General features: G+C 47.1%; 1 protein-coding gene across 3 annotated transcripts in view; it reads right to left on the reverse strand.

Moving 5' to 3' along the window:
- LOC112220729 (protein FAM13B) overlaps positions 1-18725 on the reverse strand; it is an 84811-nt gene that overhangs the window by 1018 nt on the left and 65068 nt on the right. Inside the window, exons 8-21 of one of the 3 annotated variants that reach the window (XM_024382584.2) lie at positions 11668-11709; positions 10506-10601; positions 10084-10237; positions 9017-9126; positions 8449-8500; positions 8226-8340; positions 6658-6874; positions 6237-6378; positions 6029-6110; positions 5480-5629; positions 4370-4575; positions 3743-4209; positions 3098-3199; positions 1-2855 (exon numbers count right to left, since the gene is read on the reverse strand). The exon at positions 1-2855 is cut by the window's left edge and continues 1018 nt beyond it. In XM_024382584.2, the coding sequence (XP_024238352.1) occupies positions 2732-2855; positions 3098-3199; positions 3743-4209; positions 4370-4575; positions 5480-5629; positions 6029-6110; positions 6237-6378; positions 6658-6874; positions 8226-8340; positions 8449-8500; positions 9017-9126; positions 10084-10237; positions 10506-10601; positions 11668-11709 (2059 nt within the window). In that variant the 3' untranslated portion in view covers positions 1-2731. The remainder of the gene's footprint in view (positions 2856-3097; positions 3200-3742; positions 4210-4369; positions 4576-5479; positions 5630-6028; positions 6111-6236; positions 6379-6657; positions 6875-8225; positions 8341-8448; positions 8501-9016; positions 9127-10083; positions 10238-10505; positions 10602-11667; positions 11710-18725) is intronic. The other 2 variants (XM_024382585.2, XM_024382586.2) reach the window with 2 other exon arrangements.

An 18725-nucleotide genomic window follows, 5' to 3' on the forward strand; every position in this document is an offset into this window, starting at 1 on the left:
GAACAAATAGACAAACAAAACAAGGGCTGCATTCTCAGAATGCTGTGCAAATAACTTCTAGAACCTCCCCACACTGTCCACCCATACATACACCACACCCTGCCAACTCAAACAAAGGTTACATGACTTGGTTTTGACACAGTGAGGGACCAAGGCAAAACTCTTGGTTCAGCGCAAACATCCTTCAGGCAAAATTACATTCCCTATATTCTTGGTGTGTTGGTCTGACTGACAATATACTCCATTACTCCACCTCCTGAAGCAGATGCAGTAATTCCCCTCCCCACCCTAATGTGCAGAGACATTTAGTCTACAACATCAAATGTTTTTTTGTATTTAATTGCCAGGACTAGAACTAGTCAACTGAACAGACGAAAGGTCGTTGCTCTACTCGAAAGCTCCTGCTTGGTTTTGTCAAGTCCAGAGAGCTTCTGAAGGATAGTGATGTGATGCTGCCTCTGGGCTGCCTGCTAGTTTAGCTAGGGGTCAAAGGCTAGGATCAATGACCATTAAGGAGTCGCAGGCGACAGCACTCCGAGGCGGCATTATGCCGACAGACCAGACGCACCCCATTCCAAATATGCAAAACTTGGACTCTGTTGTTGTTGTATGTGACCTTTATATTGAAGCCCAGAAGAGCTCCGGCTCTAGAGACATCAATAAGTTGACCCTTGACGTAAATTGTCAGGGGTCAAGGTGCTGTTGGTTCTGCTTGGCCGTGGTAAAGCCTTCTCAGAGCCCTGTGGTCAGACAACTCCCCAGGACCTGACAATGACCTGGCTCTACATTGCCTGGTCAAACACTCTGGCTCACTATGGGACATATCCCATAATGAAAAATAGACGTTTACCAACCAACCAACACCCAGCGAGAGAGAGACCCTTAGCACCAGAGAAAACACGTACAGCAATAGCCTGACATTGTGTGACTCTAGATTGAAGGAATGTAGCTCTTTTGAAGTGGGTCAGTGATCGCTAACCAAGGACACGTTGAACTTTTGGTGCAACAACATACAGTAGCTAGACGTTGTGACTAGTTGTTACAAGCCAGGAAGTCAGCTGATCCTGTTCTCGGCTCAATTTGGGAACTTCCCTTTGAGACACCGTCCTGCGTACTAAAGTGGAACCTTAGACGAAGATGCCTAGTTTACCTCACACTGGACATGGGATGCATGACAACTCTTTTAGCTGGTGTTCACATTCCCCAGTGACTAAAAGGAGATTTATGACATGAGGACTGTTTGTCATCTTAACCTGGGCACAGGGCTGACCGGACCTCCAGACTGACTGGCAGCCAAATGGCGATAACTTATCTATGGCTGTCCTCAAGAAGCCGGATGGTCCGCCCGACCACTGTCCATCAGCACACACACACACACCACTGGGGGTTAAATACTGGCTGTGTGGCAGTAGGGTGTTGGTCAACACACCTGGTTGTATAACTGGGCACCTGGGAGTGTCTGTCTGCCATACTAAGAGGTGGTCCACTGACTGTAGGATGGAACGCTAGGTTAAAGTCCATCGAACAGGGCTAGGAACCGTCCATCACGCCCTAACATTGCCATATGCTGTATTTAGCATAATACTGATGAGGTTGAAACTACCTTAGCTTTAATCTCACAACCCATCCACCACCCCCCATTCTGGACACCTTGCACAAAGATCCACTCCGCAACTGAACTTTAACGCGTATAAAACAAAATATAGATTGAAAATAAGTGAAGCAGTCTAGCTGTATTGCCAGACAATGGAGACGGTTAAGGTACAGGAACACGAAGTGATACACCTAACGGGCTGTCCTGCCCACCTGGTGTGCCAAAACTCCTTTCAGTGACGACTGATGATCCAAATATTTGAAAAAACGAAGAGAAAGGAACAGCACAACCAGTCCCAGCTGATAAAACTCACTCCAGTTTCCATAGTGGCAAAGGGAATGGAACAACACACTAACTCAGTAAGATTCTTTTCAAAACCAAGAAGGAATTACTCTGCATTCAAGAAAAACAACATACTGTAACATAGAAACATTTGTGTGTACATATTGATTTACAAGAACACATACACAGTAATGACTTTTTTTCTCTCTCGCTCTCTCTCCCAAAAACTCACTCAGACGAAACACAAAAGCGTCCCAGTGTTGAAGGATGAAGATCGAGTTCGGGCAACTGAATCCATGCGAGTCTGAATGTCTGAAAAAGGATGACCAGTCTCCTCACTCCAAGGGAGGGAGAGTTCAGTTTGTTACGTCTAAACAGGTGGCCAGGTGACTAAAATGCGCTACAAAACAGAGCTCCTGTCCTCTCCAATATGATTTCTCAGTATGAGAAACTACCGTACGTGAAAAGTTCAGGGGGGGGGGAAAGCTACAAGAAAAACAAAACTAATGAGGAAAGGGGGAACTCCTCCAAATGAAACTGACAGAAAAAAAAGGGGTGTGTTGAGTCTTGACTGGTGGAATGAAGATGTGACTCTTCTCCCTCAGAGTCTCCAGTGAGGACCCCTTGACTGTACATGAGCTGGCGGTGGTAGAAACAGATGGGTAGTGGTGGTGAGACAGCAGCGGGACATGGTGGCTGACATGCCTTCCCTCAGCGGTGCAGGTAGGGGGATGGTTGATAAGGGATGGGGAGGGGTATGGGCCATGTAGGGGTGACATGTATGCCCGGGGTGAGGCAGTTGACCCTCTGTGTCCGGTGGGATGAAGGGAGGGAAGCAGGGTGGCCGCTCCCTCTCTAGATGGTTTTGGAGGAGTCCTGCTTGCTGATGAGCACCTCCAGCAGACGCAGTTTGGCCTTGATCCGTTTATACTCTTTGTATTCATCCATCATGGGGAGCCTGTCCTCCTTCTGGACATTCCTGTAGAGGGAGAGCGAGAAGGTCTGAGACACCAGTTGGATACGGGCCCGTTCACTGCATCCCAATGGGTTGCACAATCAAACAAAACAAGCAGTTGTTGTAAATAAGTTAGGCTCAAACAGGGCTCCTGTCTGAGACCACTCAACCAATCATCTCAAGCTCTTCCTCTGTCACTAAGACTGTTGTTGACGCAAGTGCTAAAGCTTCAGCACCACTGTTTGTAGGACTGTTTGTGTACCAACCTGCCGTTCTGCTGGTAGAACTCGTCTTCAAACTCGCGGATAGTCTTCCTCAACTTCTTCTTCTCTGCCCGGGTCTTCCACAGCTGCTCCAGGAGCTCGGGCCTATGGGATACAGAAGGTCTACATTAGCGCACTTAAGTGAGGGGGCCTCATATCAAAACAGGAAGTCAGTTTGAGTTCAGGGACAGGAAATTACCTGGCAGTGGCCCTGTGTGGGCATGGAAGCAGGTCAAACTGTGGCCGGGGCAGACCAGATTACAGAGGTCAAGTTAGGTTAGGACCTAGGGTCATGGCACCTGAACCAGCCCTGCCTGCCTGGGCTTAGAGCAGGCCTGGCAGCTCTCTCTGCTGCTTGCCCGGGGCTATGAGCTGGCTAACGCCCCTAACCAGATTACTGCTTTATCCTGCTTGAGCTCCTAAGACCAGCGACTGTAGTAGATATGAACCCTGTTCCAGGTGCTTTAAATAGACGTCATATGACGGCCAAACCCATATTTAACCTCCACGGCCGAACGCGTTTGTGTGGATGTTCAGTTGTGTTAATGTGTAGCAAACATGGCAGAGTTACACTGGTTACTGTATTAAGATTATTAAGGCTGTTGTGAATTGAGTGTAGTGGATGTTTGCGAGTGTGTCTATGCTCACATGGACGAGGCGTTGGAGCTGGACAGTCGCAGGTCCAGGGCCAGTTTCCCAGAGGTCTCCTCCATCTTGGGCCTGAGCAGGCTGTCTCTGTCTCTCTGGGAGCTGGTCTGGGGCTGGCACACTGGGTCTAGAGCCATGATCACCTCCGACCCTAAACTCTGGACCTCCTTGGCTATAGCCTCCTCCTCGCCCTCATCCTCCTCCTCGATTTCGTCGCAGAAGTGGGCCGTCTCGCCCTCGATGATGGGCTGGAGGGTCTGGTTGCGTCTTTTGCTGGAGGGGGAAGCGATGATGGGGGTGATGCTGACGCGGGTGAGCATCTGCTTGACCAGACGGTAGCGGTCGTACAGCGGTTTGACCACCAGCCTCTCCTCTCTGGTCACAGGTCGGCCGTGTAGTCCCTCGTAGTGCAGGAGGTTCTTCTGTAGGACCGTCTTCTCACACGACAGCTCCTCCTTGGTCATTTTCTACATGGAGAGAAAGGAAACATAAGCAATTGGCACAATATTGATTGACGCTTGTAAATGTATGTCTGAGGACAGGACTCATTGGATTGTAACAGCTGTAGGGTTCTATTCCAAGTGTCTCTACGGCCTCTCTAAGACTGAGCATTTTCACCGGTCTCACCTTGATGTCCTCTGGCCAGCCGTCCTCCTCTCTCTTGCCCTTGACGCGGCGCTGGATGAGGTCCAGGGTCTCCTCTTTGGTGGGCCGGTGGCCCTTGGCTTCTTCAACAACCTCGTGGACTGCCAGGGTGGAACCAAAGCTCTTGGGCAAGGTGTTGCTGCGTGGCCGCGTCTGAGGAGTCAGCTCAGCCTCTTTGTGTTTGGCATCTGGGGGGAGAAAAGACGTGAGGGTGACTGAGGAACAGAGAGGTTAGTTCACATAGTTGAAAGTGGGCATGCAGGTGCTTGATGGGCTGTTATTGCAGCTGCCATGAGTCCTCACGTCTGTCTGTCTGCCAGAGACCCGAGAAAGGGGATAGCCCTGACGACCAACCACAGACCCACACAAACATGCCAAACTACTACAGGTCTTGTCTGAAACCACAGCAGAGGATGGATGAACAGCAAATGAAACAAACCAGTCTGTCTGCACGGAGGTATTTCTGCAACGTCAAAAAAGGGATGTTCTCAAGGACCACGTCCATTCAAGGAATCCAGCTTTCACACTTTGGCTAGACTCCCACCCACAATGTTCACCGCAGAATTCACACCCAAATAACAACACTACAGAGTACATGACATACTGCCAAACCCCTGAGACTGTGGGATATGCTTCTGTATGACCAGTGGAGCGCATCAAACAGAGAGAGACAGCAAGAGAGAGACAGAGAGAGAAAGAGATAGAGAGAGAAAGAGAGAGAAAGAGACAGAAAGAGAGAGAGACAGAAAGAGAGAGAGACAGAGAGAGAGACAGAGAGAGAAAGACGGAGAGAGAAAGAGACAGAAAGAGACAGAGACAGAGAGACAGAGACACAGAGAGAGAGTAAGAGAGAGAGAGTAAGAGAGTAAGAGAGAGAGACAGAGTGAGAGAGAGACAGAGAGTAAGAGAGAGACAGTAAGAGAGAGAGAGAACGCACAAGAGTAATAGAGGTAGAGAAAAAGAGAAAGCGAGAGGAAAACAGAGCTATAAGAAGAGAGAAAGAAGAGGCAGAGAGAGAGTCTACCTGCAGTTCAAACTTAACAAGTTGGAAGTGTTTTTGGTTTCTACTTACTGCTGTTAGAGTGTACTTACATAGGTAGGGTGCCTGTCTACAGGCAGTGAGGGGGCGTGCAAGTGTAAAATGGGATGTGTTCGGGGCGGAGGAGGAGGGGTGGTGACGTCTGTATGACTGAAGCACCGCCTGGTGCCTCAGGGACCCTTTGGGAAAGAGATGTGGTCTTCCTGCCGATGAGGGACGTCCGTTTTTTTTTATTTTAAAGAAGAGAGAGAAACTTATTCGGCTTTGCATCTCCTGATTGGGGGGGCGTTCATATGGAATGGATATAGATGGGTGGAGGGACTTTCACAAATGGACCAACACAGTGAAGGAAGGCCACATGTGAGAGCCACAGTTGGTGTGTACTCTAACACGCATGCATGCAGTGATGTGAGACTGACCCAGCTCTGCCACGACTGGGCAGTCAGGCGAGCAGGTGGGTCAGGGCAGGACCAGGCTGCCCAGGGGAGGAACAGGATGGCACACAGAAGTTCACCCGCCCCGCCCACCCCACCCCTGTCATGGAACCAAGCACCCTCCCACTCCCCCTAACGTGACCATACAGACACAGAGACTGCTCTTACCTTTTAACTGTTTGCGGATTTTGGTGAGGTCTGTCATCCACTTGAGGACCTTTGGGTTAGCTGCTCTATCTCCATGAGACGGCTTGGGGAAGTGGAGGACAGTGAATAGAAGTATCCGAGTCTAATGGTGAAGTATGACACTAGCAACACTAACTACTCAATATTTCTTAACACTAACTTGTTCCTCATATTGAACTATTTTTCTTACCTTGTAGTTCCTCTCGTTCTCAAACTGTTCCTCAAATTGTTTGATCTTCTTCTTGAGGCTCTGTAGTTTTTTGGTGAGCTGGTGGGAGACAGAGTCGTTCCTCAAACCGCTCTCTTTGGAACTGAAGGAGGCACGGCGAGGCCTAGATGAGGGGGACACAACGATGGAGGTAAGTGAGAGAGGAGGTGGTTGACCTGCACCTGCAGTCTCAATGCAAAACCCCATCTATGCTCTACATACAGTGTGTAAAGCACATATCCTCCTTGAAACACTGCTTATACCGGAATCATAACGAAGAATCGTAATGAGCCATAGGCAATCTGTTCATCAGCTAGAATAACTAAACAGGAAAACATCAAAGCTGCCTGTCATGTCTGTACAAATTACCATTCCTGATTTGTCAGTGTGTGTGTGGTCTCACCTCCCCAGGGAGTGGTGGGCTTTGGTGGGCGAGGTTGCGTCGGGGTCGGAGTGCTGCAGGAACCGTTGGCTGTGGCCAAAGTCCAAGAACCGGCGGGCCATGAGGGGGTGAGCGTCCTCCTCGTGGGGCAAGGGCACCATGCGCCCCGCCAGGGGGGACAGCTGGGCCTCGCCAGAGTCACTCTCGTCCTGCCATGACTTGTAGGCTGGCACTGGGTCTGGCCGGGACACAAAGATAAACACAGGTGAGTCTTGGAATGTAAACATGAGTCATTGGATAAGTTGGAGAAAAATGTTACCATTGCCAGCACTGTAGCTCCAGGATCTAAAGAGACAGGACACAAACACACAGATATACAGATAATGTCCCGGGATAGGGCCAGGGAAAGCATACTGTCATTCTGGACACATCTAGAGACAGGAGAGAGAAGGATGGAGAGTTGGAAGACAGCCGCAAAACACTTGTGGCCTGGTGCATCATTTGGCACTTATAACGTGCACATAAATTGAATTACTGAGGGTGGAGTTTTGGGGATTTTCAGCACGCGGAAGTGGTGCACTGACACACATGAGGCAGTGAAGGGTCAACACTGGAGCAGGTGTGGGGCAGGAGAAGGTTTACTCTATGGGGCTATAACGGGCCTTCCACTCTGGAACTCTAAGATACTGGTGAGGTGTGATGAACTTGACTGACTCATTGTGTGATTAACAACAAAGAGAGTCAGCTAGCCCTAAGTGGGTCGCCCGGGAGGGAGATCGAGCGAGCGCGAGCTCTCTGGATTAGTCTCTCTGAAGGCCTGGATTACTAAAGAGAGGGAAGATGAGGGAGGAAGAGGGAGGGAAGGATGAATGAATGAAGATCTCCTACTTACCATGGCCTCTCCCTTGCAGGTGCATACAGTGCCTTCAGAAAGTATTCAGACCCCTTGACTTTTTCCACATTTTGTTACGTTACAGTCTTATTCTAAAATTGATTAAATAGTTCTTTCCCCCTCATCAAATTACACACAATACTCCATAATGACAAAGCAAGAACAGGTTTTTAGAAATGTTTGCAAATTAATACAACAGTTAAAACTGAAATACTACATTTACATAAGTATTCAGACCCTTTACTCAATACTTTGTTGAAGCTCCTTTGGCAGCGATTAGTCTTGAGTCTTCTTTGCTTCTTTTCTTCTTCTTCTTCTTCTTCTTTCAGAACTCCAGAAACGTGGAACAATTCAAGGGGTCTGAATACATTCTGAAGGCACTGTACATGTGAAGTCTATGAGGGGGAGATTGTTTAGGGATGGTGCTAATGCAGTATGGAGGGAGGGAGAGGGAGAGCGATATAGCAGAGAACACCGCCGTGAGCCGAGGTTTGAGGCAACCAGCTGGAGCTTAAGCTACTTTCTAACACACTTTCATACCTAGCTACCACAACCCATCATTCAAATCATTTGCACCCAGGTTTACTTGAAAATGCATTTTGTTTCGTTTCAACTATCTTCACTCTATCACTATCCTAACTGTCCCCTGTGGAACATTGGTCTATAAAGCACAAAACAACAACGGTAAGAAAGTTACCTTCCCACTGGTTGTGGGGGAAGATGCGGCTGAGTTGGAGATGGTGCGAGCTGGCAGGGTGGTAGGGGTACCCCTTGGCCTCTGTGTTGGGGTTCTGGTCACACTCATCAGAGTCCTGGATGGAGAGAGTGTGTGAGAGAGGGAGAGAGATAAATAAGAGGGTTAGACAGTGTTCAATACACAGTCATGTGAAGAAGAAAATAAGGGGTTGTCAGACACTTACACAGGTGATGAGATCAGCCGGGTCCATCTTGTCACAGGATTGGCTTTCTTGCCTGCAACAAGAGAGAGGCGGAGAGACATGAGTACTGGCCGGTTTGAAATGCTATGGCTATTGAACACAACGCATTATGCACAATGCATCAGAGTGACCATTGATCAGCTGACTGACGACTACCGACAGGCTTTTGTGCGTGTACGCATGCTTCATGTTCAAGATGAGCTGAGGGAGGACAAAACCCTATCCAACTGATTAGAATAGACAGCGTGTCAAGTGTCCTCCACTCAGCAGCACAAGAAAGTCTCTTCAACAGAAGAACGCCTCACCACAGCAAAGTCAAACTTTTCAAAGCCATGCTATTGCTGTTTGTGTTGTACATAACTAAACAAAACAGCAACAAAATCCCCAAGTCCCGATTAGCATACAACAGTATGATTAGCTTGTTTCATTGAATGCCAGCCATCAGCCTTCTCTGGGAAGGCAGGAAATAAACTAGACAGAAAAGCCTGGCATTTAAGCAGTTGAGGTAATTGTGCTGTGTAGCAATACTGTTAAACGGTTTAAAGCCAACCTGGCAGTGTTGATATTGTTCTCTGCATCTACAAGAGCCTCTGCGGCATCCAGGTCCATTCCAGAACTCTCCTCCAGGATGGCGCCTTGGGAGTCACAATCCTCGACCTCCTAGGAGGAAAAACACGCAGAAACAACATATCAAGTATTAGATTGACCTAATTTCTTGAACACAATTGACTCATTGAAGAACATCCACTTGCCAAGCATAAAAACCAACATGAAACAGTACCCATGTAGACTATCAAACAGAGGCTGCATCAACAGCAAACATTAAATTAAAAAAAAAAAAAAAAAAAAGTTATATTGAGACGCTAGCTTGAATTCCTGGAGGGCGGCCTCCCTTCTTTCTTTTTTTTTTTTTTTTTTTTACAAAGTAGGTGGAGATGGACCTGGTTTAACTGCATACAGTGTGTGTATGTATGTATGAGAGGGGTGGGAGGAGTGTTTGAGGTCTGAACAGATGTTGCTGTCATTCTTTGGGGGCAAGCAGACTATTTAAAAAGAGGGTGACCCAATTCATAGAGGGTCCCACCTCTGGGCTGAGGGGCCGTGGAGCCCAGCCAGCAGCCAGGTCTGTGGTGGTGAAGAATTGGAGGAGAGGGTGGGCAGATATCAGCGGAAACTAGCTGCCATTTTATCTAGCGTTCAGCCAGCCTCTATCCAAGGTTACCAGCCAGGAGAGCTATCCCCAATCCATGACCTGTAATTTTATGCTATATAGGCTAAATCTGATTCTGTGTAGGATGTCTAAAGTTCATGGAATTGTCTCTTATCTATGATGATGTTATCAAGATGGACTGGCTGTGCTCGGGGAGAACAGAAGACAGTCTGTATCTGACAAGGTTTCCCTTGTCCCCCACCACCTCGGCCCTCCAACGAGAATGACATCTTTGTTATGGGTCACACAAAACCTTGTAATAAAGTGATAGCCCCTATTCAGCGACAGGGCTCGGTATGGTAAATGTTCAATATTCTGTTTACGGCCAGAGCTTGTGGAGTTGTTTGTCTGGGATGTGTGTGTCGCTCTCCAGTGACCTGGAGTGACTGACTGACTGTATAACGGACCTGTTGGGCCTGTGGGCTGTGTTCAGAGTGGCTCTCTGTCTCTGGGGCTGACAGGGGACTGCTTGCGGGGCCCTCCTTACTCGTACACGGGCCCTCCTCTCCATGGCCATCAAATGGCCCTGGCCCAGTCACCTGCTTTTCACTGGGGCCCGCGCTGTGGAAACCAAACAAGTCATTAACTAAGCAACTATCAGCATTGCACGCTGTCAACTGCGGTAACATGAACTTTCTGGAGCTGCCTGCCACCCAGTGTTAGGCAACAGTATGGGTGACAAGGGAACTCATGTTAGTGTGTGTTGCTAAAGTGAGTATGTTCGTATGAACATGGATACATGTACATGTGTGAAAACATTTGCATTGTGTATGGACATTATGTGCGTGTAGTGTGAGATTGAGCACAAGTGTGTGTGTTCACTGCTCACCCTTGGCTCTCATAGCTGCTGATCTCCTGGTCGATGGAGCTCTTGAGGTCAAAGAAGTGCTGTTCCACCGCGGCGCGGATGGTCCGCTCTATAATGCTGCGGAAACAACACAGGCACAACGTATTAACTTCTGTTGCCAAAGTAAGAACCCTCTGAATCCATCTAATAAGAAACATTAGCAGCGGAGTTAAACCGCTCGGCGACCCATTTCCTGCTCTCTGGCACGTTTAATAAGGTCAAGCAGGGAACTCTGACTAAAAAAGGGAACAGCCCTGTGCTCTAGAGTCCTGAGATACATAGTGCTGGATTTATCTGAACTAAGCACCAAAACTCCCTTCTCATTTAGCTGTACTGAACTCTACTGTATTCTTTGGCTTCTGAAGTTTAAACCCACGGATAAAGGCTTACTTTAGTGAACAAACACGGGACTGTGTAGTCTGTAAAATCTAGCTGGAAGCTATAGCCTAGTGAATGCATTACTAGTCCTAAAGCTAGCCACCAGCTATAGCTAATGGATAAGGTTTACTATGCCTGAAGTTAGCCACCAGCTTATAGCTAATACATAAGATTTACTATGCCTGAAGCTAGCCACCAGCTATAGCTAATGCATTACTAGCCCCGAAGTTAGCCACCAGCTAAAGTATTAGTCTACTACTCCTGAAGTTAGCCACCAGCTTATAGCTAATACATAAGATTTACTATGCCTGAAGCTAGCCACCAGCTATAGCTAATGCATTACTAGCCCCGAAGTTAGCCACCAGCTAAAGTATTAGTCTACTACTCCTGGAGCTAGCCACCAGCTGTTGTACATTGCGCAAGCCTCCTGAAGCTACAGTACAGTGGCGACCAGTCAACAGCATCACTCGCCCCTTCTCTACACCCACAGAGGAACCAGAGAAGGCTTGTCATGTGATGGATGTGCTCAAGTCTCAATGTTTTGTGACGCAAATGGTTTGGTGATGGGTTGACATGGCTTGCTCCTCCCCCTCCCGTTCCCTTCAACTCCTCCTTGGTGGATTAGCAATCAGTTTTTATCTGTGTCTTTGACCCAGTCTAACCTGAAAGCGGTTTACACTTTTTGGGATCCTTGGATTTCACACTTGATTTAGTGCATTAAAGTATGGCAGAAATTTTTTGGGGGACGTTGTAGCTAAGTACTTACTCTGCAGATCCTGGAAGAACGCTGATGGGGGAGATGTGTGAACTGAGAGGAAACAGAAAGCAACATTAGAACATCATGTACCACCTACTCGCCTTCGTCCTCCCTGGTCAACCAGGACCTTCCCTTCTCTGAGTGTATTCCATTGGAAACTCTGAGCAGTGGAGTGACCCATCAGGTCATGGTCTCAGTTCAGCTGGGTCCTAATCTGGGCCCGTTATGCAGCAGTTCTACCTAAGGAGGGAAAGTACATCCAAAGGGCCGGGTATCAAGGGAGTTCACACACCTCTAGAGAGTACTGCATGATGAGAGCACGCACACACACACACATGTTCTTTCCTTATGTCACTCAATTCACGCCTCTCAATAGCTACTCCCAGGCGCCGCCAAGGGTGTGCAGTGGGCGGGCACACAGGATGGGCTGGCGGGTAGGCAGCGCCCCATTTACTGTAAATAGCGTCCCCTTTCTGTACCCGCCACACAAAAACAGGGACCATTCCATTGATGTGGGCAAATGTCAAACAGGACACAGCCTGCCTCTCATCAGGCAGTGCCGTTGCTTGTGACAAGAAGGGGCCGGTTGATTCAGCAGTCTGCGCTTGTCCGCCTCATAAACAATGCCAGGAATCTGTGCTTGCATAACGCACTGGCTCTGCTGGTTATCCCGCTGCTGTTAACGGCCGTGTTGGGTTTAGGGGTCTCCTTTGGGGGTGAGGGCAACTAACAGGGCACCTCGGGGGGACTGGCGCTCTAAAAGGTTGATATTGACAAGGTGGGTCAACTCCTCACGCAAGCAACACAAACAAACACGCACAATGTTTAACTGTAGTATGGTGTTGGCATACACCTGTCAACATCCACCAGTGTATAGTTAGGATGAGTCTATCTATTAACCAGCTAAACCTGGGAGATGGCTGCTACCTAGAGACCGTCTAGCCTGCCCTATCTTATGCTATCCCACTGGGCCCTTAGTTAGGCTACAGCTTTGAAACCACTGACAGTAGGGAATATCAGACTCAGACCCGCCATAGAATGTTAGAACGTGTGGTCCATCTCCAGTATCGCTTTTCACAGCCAAGGCCCAACAGGACCTACATATGCCAATAGGATTCAGAGTGCTCCCTCTCTAGTGTTAAAGATACATCCCTTTGGCTCACACCTCAGTCTCTGCATCTGCCCAGCAGCTCAAATCACATCAATAGAACCTTAATTATTTACACAGTCACCCCTCCCCCTCTTCTTGTTTACTGAGAAAAAGGCAGCGCTCGGATTCCGCACTGACTGACATTGTGTCCTTGAAGAGCTGTACAGAGCCGTACAGTGAGATAGTGCAGTAAGAGGCATTAAAACGCTGAAGCCTCAGGCTGTCAGACAACACACAGGCCAGACGCTCAGACGCCCACCATCACACCTCCTATTCTGACAGTTAAGTTAAACATACAGCTCGACCCTGTGAGAAGAGTCATGTAAAAGTTCCAGCACACCTCCACATTGATGCCTGCATTTGGACTTTAGCCAGTGAAATTGCCAGTATGGATCAATAGAGAAAGAGAGTTGACTATTTGTCTACCAATTTTAGATGACATAACACCATTCCATCTCACCGATTCCAAGGTAGTAGTCATTTTAGAGTCAGCAATGTTCTGTAAGTCGAACCTTCTCGCTCTGCCTTGGAAACAATGAGAGCGCACTGTTGGATGTGGCCACACACAGGCCAGCGAGCACAGCACAGGGATATCTGTTACTGCATATCTCCCTCTCAAACACTCTGGGTTATTCTATTACTTGTTCTGAATCAGATCAGACTCACTCAGATCAGGCCTGATTCCCAGGCTGTGGAGAAATCAGGTTTGTGTGACTAGACTGAAGACCAGCCAAGGTTTTTGGAGTCAGAGACAAAAAAGCTTTACCAGCTTTTAAAAAGCCCTGGAGTGCCTCACGCAATCGGCTAACCTAATGAGGTGGAATAACCGTACCAGCTTTGCCAAAGTGATTTGGATAAGGAGGAATGTCATATAATCTGCCACATAGCTCTTTGTAGTATGGTGACCTGACCTCAGGGCAAAGGGCTCTAGTGGTAGGTCAGACCAGTGTTTTCCTTTCAAAATAGAGGTAGCTTAACAGCGTCTGGCCTAGTCACGTCATGGAGAACCATGGTATGACAGATAGGGATATAATTGCAGTAAGATGAATCTTAAGGGAACTGCTGATGCCTATTGTGGACTTCTGGTCCACTGACTAAGGCGGTTACTTAACAGTCCGTATTTCCTTCCACTAATAAGGTTACTTAACAGTGCCGGATGAAGAGATGTCCTAGGATACCTGGTCACACCGACAGGAGTTCAGTAAGGTAGCTAGCTGAGGACCTACTGATGTCTATTGCTGTTCTAATGAGAGATCAGTGAGTGATCTACTACCCAACTAAAAGATCACCAGAGGCAAAGCTCCAGGAAACCGCGAGCTTCCTCCAACTCCACAATTTAGCTTCATCATCCCATAGTCAGTGGTCATATGAACACATACTGTAAACACACACACAGTCCTGCTATTAGTATGAGTGACTGAGTCGCAGCAGTAGAAGAGCCAGGTAGTTGTGATTCAGCAGAGTTGCTCTGCTCAGCACTGCGTCTGTAGGTTATGTCCTGGTTCTGGCAGAGAGTAGCGCCGCAGTGTGCTTGCCATACATCACAGTTTCAGCGGGTACTTCAAGAAAAGCCCACACACTCTCTACCAGGCATCACTCTTCAGCTCGTAAACACCTGTTTTACCCTTGATACACTATCTCTGTGTATTAAAGCTAAATGTGTCGGTTACGCAGACTAGCATCCTCCCGTGAGATTTGTAGAATTAGTCAGTCAATCTTAAACACCCCTCCCCCCCGCGATGTAATACGAACCCTTAACAAGTTCATCCGTAAAGGTTAACCGGTCATGACCCATCAGAGATACCATGGGGCTGCATTAAGTTATCATAAAACATCATACGCCACAAATAGCCTCGCATCCCCACATACTGAATACATCTCAAATTGAACAGGACAATGTACACACACTGTTACAATCCCCCCCCCCCATGGCTTTACCTGAGCAGCAGAATTTCACACGCCATTTTCACCGGTTGTCAGTTCAGCTTGGTTAGTCGTGTTGTTTTGTTTATCAAGCCTGACGTTTTTTTGGTGGGTTCTCTGGTTATCCAGACTGAGCACTTATTGGCGATAAAGTCTGTATGAGAAGGTCGAAGAGCAAAACCTGACTCCCTGGGTACATATTGTGGAGAGCTCTGTCCACAGCTGGCTTGCTGCGTCGTGTTGGGCTCGGGACTCTCTGCTGAAAAGTGCTGCAGTAAACAATCCAGAACCCTGCTCAAATACAGGGCTGCTTGACGCAACCGGGCAACCAACACCACTGGCCAATCACCTGACCCGAGGGGGGCAGGCTTCCCCAACCAACAGCCAGTAAAAACTGACTATAACACAGCCCCCCCCACCTGTCATCCACTGGCTTTTATATAACCTGCACATCACCCCTATGTCCACTTGGTACCCACTGACATCCTATTCAATCATAGCCCAATGACTGGGCTGGCTCACTGACAGGGCTGGCTCTTTAATAGCTCTGACTGGAGCTCATCTAGGGGGACAGGGTGGCTACTGGCCACACCCACACACTGAATCACAGGCCCTCTTGAGCAGTTTACTTCTGCACGCTCAAATCTATGTTTGTCTCTGAGTGAACACACACACACACACACAGTTACACATCACATACATCCTGAGTAAGGTCACAGGACTGTCTGAACTGAAGATGACAGTTCAGTGAGTGCCATGTGTTCTGAGAATGCTTCACTGTGTCCACTAGCAGGAAGCGGGTCAGGTTTGCTCTTAATCCTATCTTGCTTGACCCATTTATCATTGCCACAGTTAAGTTGCGATAAAAGTCATCTTTCCTGGGTGGAAAGTGTGTCAGAACTCCTAGGAATGTAAGATGAGAAGCCTGTCCAAGTACTGTGGCTGAGAACTGATAATATATGTTATGTTTGTTATCTAGGTCGCATAGACATCATACTCCAAGCAGTGTAGTACCTGCCTATCAGAGCAATATATGCGAAATACAGTATATGGTGCCGGTGCCTATAGCCTTGACAAATCAGGTAGTGAGATGAGGTAATAAGGTCGTGAGGGGGCAGTAAGAAATAACTAAGATGCGAAGGGGATGGGAGGTAGCTGAGAGCAGTGGACATAAAATGATCAGCTACTCAAAATAAAGCAAGGAGTGGATCCCAAAACCAGGAGTGGGTATATGGGATAGAAGTAGTAGGAGGCACTTGTTTTGATGGGCACAGGCCACGACAGGAGCAGGTGTCCACCTTGAAGGGTGCCGTTAACCATGTAAACATCTGGCTGTGTGTCCATGATGAGTGCTGGGCTATCACTCAACCGCCCTCATGAAAGAGACAGCAAGAGTTCTGTTGACACATATAAGAGCGGCAAGTTTCTGTGGCATGCAGTGGCCTGAAAGCCCTCATAAATAATGTCCACAGGCTCTTCAGGACAGGTCTGGCTGGAGAAGATGGACTATGACAAGGATTGGACCCAGGGGCTGTTGATCCTCTGGTTCTGATGCAGTCCCAAATGGCACCCTAGTCCCTATATAGGTGGTCCCTGGTCAAAATGTGTGCACTCTAGGGAAAAGGGTGACATTTGGGACAAAGCCACTGGCTAGGTTTACAGGGCTGCCTGGCCTGGTGGTGTTGTGAGGGAAGGCACGCAGGCTGACACTCAGGAGTTGGAGAGGTGAAAGGGTGAGAGAAGGAGGACAGGTGGAGGGGTAGGAGGGAGGTCTGTGACCCTGATTTCCCTCCTCAGACAGTCATTATGGAGCAAACACCTGTTCACACATTCCCCTGTCCCAAACCTCGCCAAACAGCGTGTCTCTAGGACGCTAGTCTTCATCACTGGAGTTTATTTTTGTGCCCCATGAAAGACTTTCCATGGAGCAGGGAACAGGATGTATGATGGACGGTCCAACAGGTTTATATTTAGATTTGATGGGAGCTGTCGCTGGCAGGATTAATGGCTATCAAGGCTCAGCACAAACAAGTCAGCAAAGCCTGCACTTTCTCCCTCTGACTAGGGTTGCAGAGGGAGGATAGATTACTGGAAACTTTAGAAGTTCACCAGTAAACTACCAAAATGTTAGTATCTTTCAAAGATGTTATGTAATAAAGTGTAGGTCCAAAATGCTTCTGAACAGCTTCTAACCCCAAGACTGCTGAACAATTTATTAAAATGGCCATCCGGACAATTTACATTGCAACCCCCCCCTTTCATTTTCACACTGCTGCTACTCGCTGTTTATTATCTATGCAGTCACACTTTACCCTTACCTGCATGTACAAATTACCTCAACTAACCTGTACCCCATCACATTGACTCGGCACCCCCTCTATATAGCCTCGTTATTTTTACTTTGTGTTACTTTTTATTACATTTTTTACTTTAGTTTATTCAGTAAATATTTTCTTAATTACTTGAACTGCATTGTTGGTAAGGGCTTTTAAGTAAGCATTTCACGGTATGATCTACATCCGTTGTATTCAGCGCATGTGATAAATACAAATGAGATTTTACATCTAGTAGCCCTTTTGGGAACTTCAGATTATCACAGGTGTCTAATTATCTCTGGCCCTGTTGTGGCATTATTATGTCAAATATATTACAATTAAATCAAATGAAAAAGCTGCAAAACATTATTCTAAATATAAACCATCAACTTAGTGAATAGCATTGGTGTTTAACATGAGGGTTTAAGCAAATGATTCTTTATATACAGTACCAATCAAAAGTTTGGACACACCTACTCATTCAATGCTTTTATTTTTTACTATTTTCTACATTGTAGAATAATAGTGAAGACATCAAAACTATGAAATAACACATATGGAACCATGTTGTAACCAAAAACGTGTTGAACAAATCAAAATATATTTTATATTTGAGATTCTTCAAAGTAGCCACCCCTGGCCTTGATGACAGCTTTGCACACTCTTGGCATTCTCTCAACCAGTTTCATGAGGTAGTCCCCTGGAATTCATTTCAATTAACAGGTGTGCCTTGTTTTAAAGTTCATTTGTGGTGGTGTGACGGTGCTTTGCTGGTGACACAGTCAGCGATCTATTGAGACTTCACGGCATACTTAACCACCATGGCTACCACAGCAATACACCATCCCGTCTGGTTTGTGCTTAGTGGGACCATCATTTCTTTTTCAACAGGATAATGACCTAACACACCTTCAGGCTATATGAGGGCTATTTGACCAAGAAGGTGAGTGAAGGAGTGCTGCATCAGATGACCTGGCCTCCACAATCCCCCGACCTCAACCCCATTGAGATGGTTGGGGATGACTTGGAACGCAGAGTGAAGTAAAAGCAGCCAACAAGTGCTCAGCATATGTGGGAACTCCTTCAAGACAGTTGGAAAAGCATTCCAGGTGAAGCTGGTTGAGAGAATGCCAAGAGTGTGCAAAGCTGTCTTCAAGACAAAGGATGGTTACTATGAAGAATCTCATACATTTAAAAAATGTAAACACTTTTTTGGTTACTACATGATTCTTAGTAAAAAAAATAGTAAAAATAAAGAAAAATCCTTTAATGAGTAGGTGTGTCCAAACTTTTGACTGGTACTGTATATGAATACTTTAATTCAAGTATAGTTGACCAAAATTACAAAAGATTCTAGTAAATTACCGGTAGCTTTGCAACCCTATGAATGACCGAACCACATCGTACATGACCAATCAAGTGTTATTGTTGATGATTTCATAAGCAAGTGCGTCCACCAAAGACTTTAAAAAAATACAACATTTAAAACATTTATAAAATTACATAATACCACAAATTCCATCAAAGGCAGAGCTGTAACTGCATAATCCCCGGCATCACAGCAATAGTTGTGGGGGAATACAGGCAGCTGCCAATTCTGTTGGTTGCCATTTAATCTCTGTTAATTTCAGTGCTTGCCCCGACCGACTACACCCTTCAATCTACATGAGTCTGTCTGG

This window comes from Oncorhynchus tshawytscha, linkage group LG21, assembly GCF_018296145.1.
Source record: "Oncorhynchus tshawytscha isolate Ot180627B linkage group LG21, Otsh_v2.0, whole genome shotgun sequence".
In the NCBI taxonomy this organism is placed as follows: domain Eukaryota; kingdom Metazoa; phylum Chordata; class Actinopteri; order Salmoniformes; family Salmonidae; genus Oncorhynchus; species Oncorhynchus tshawytscha.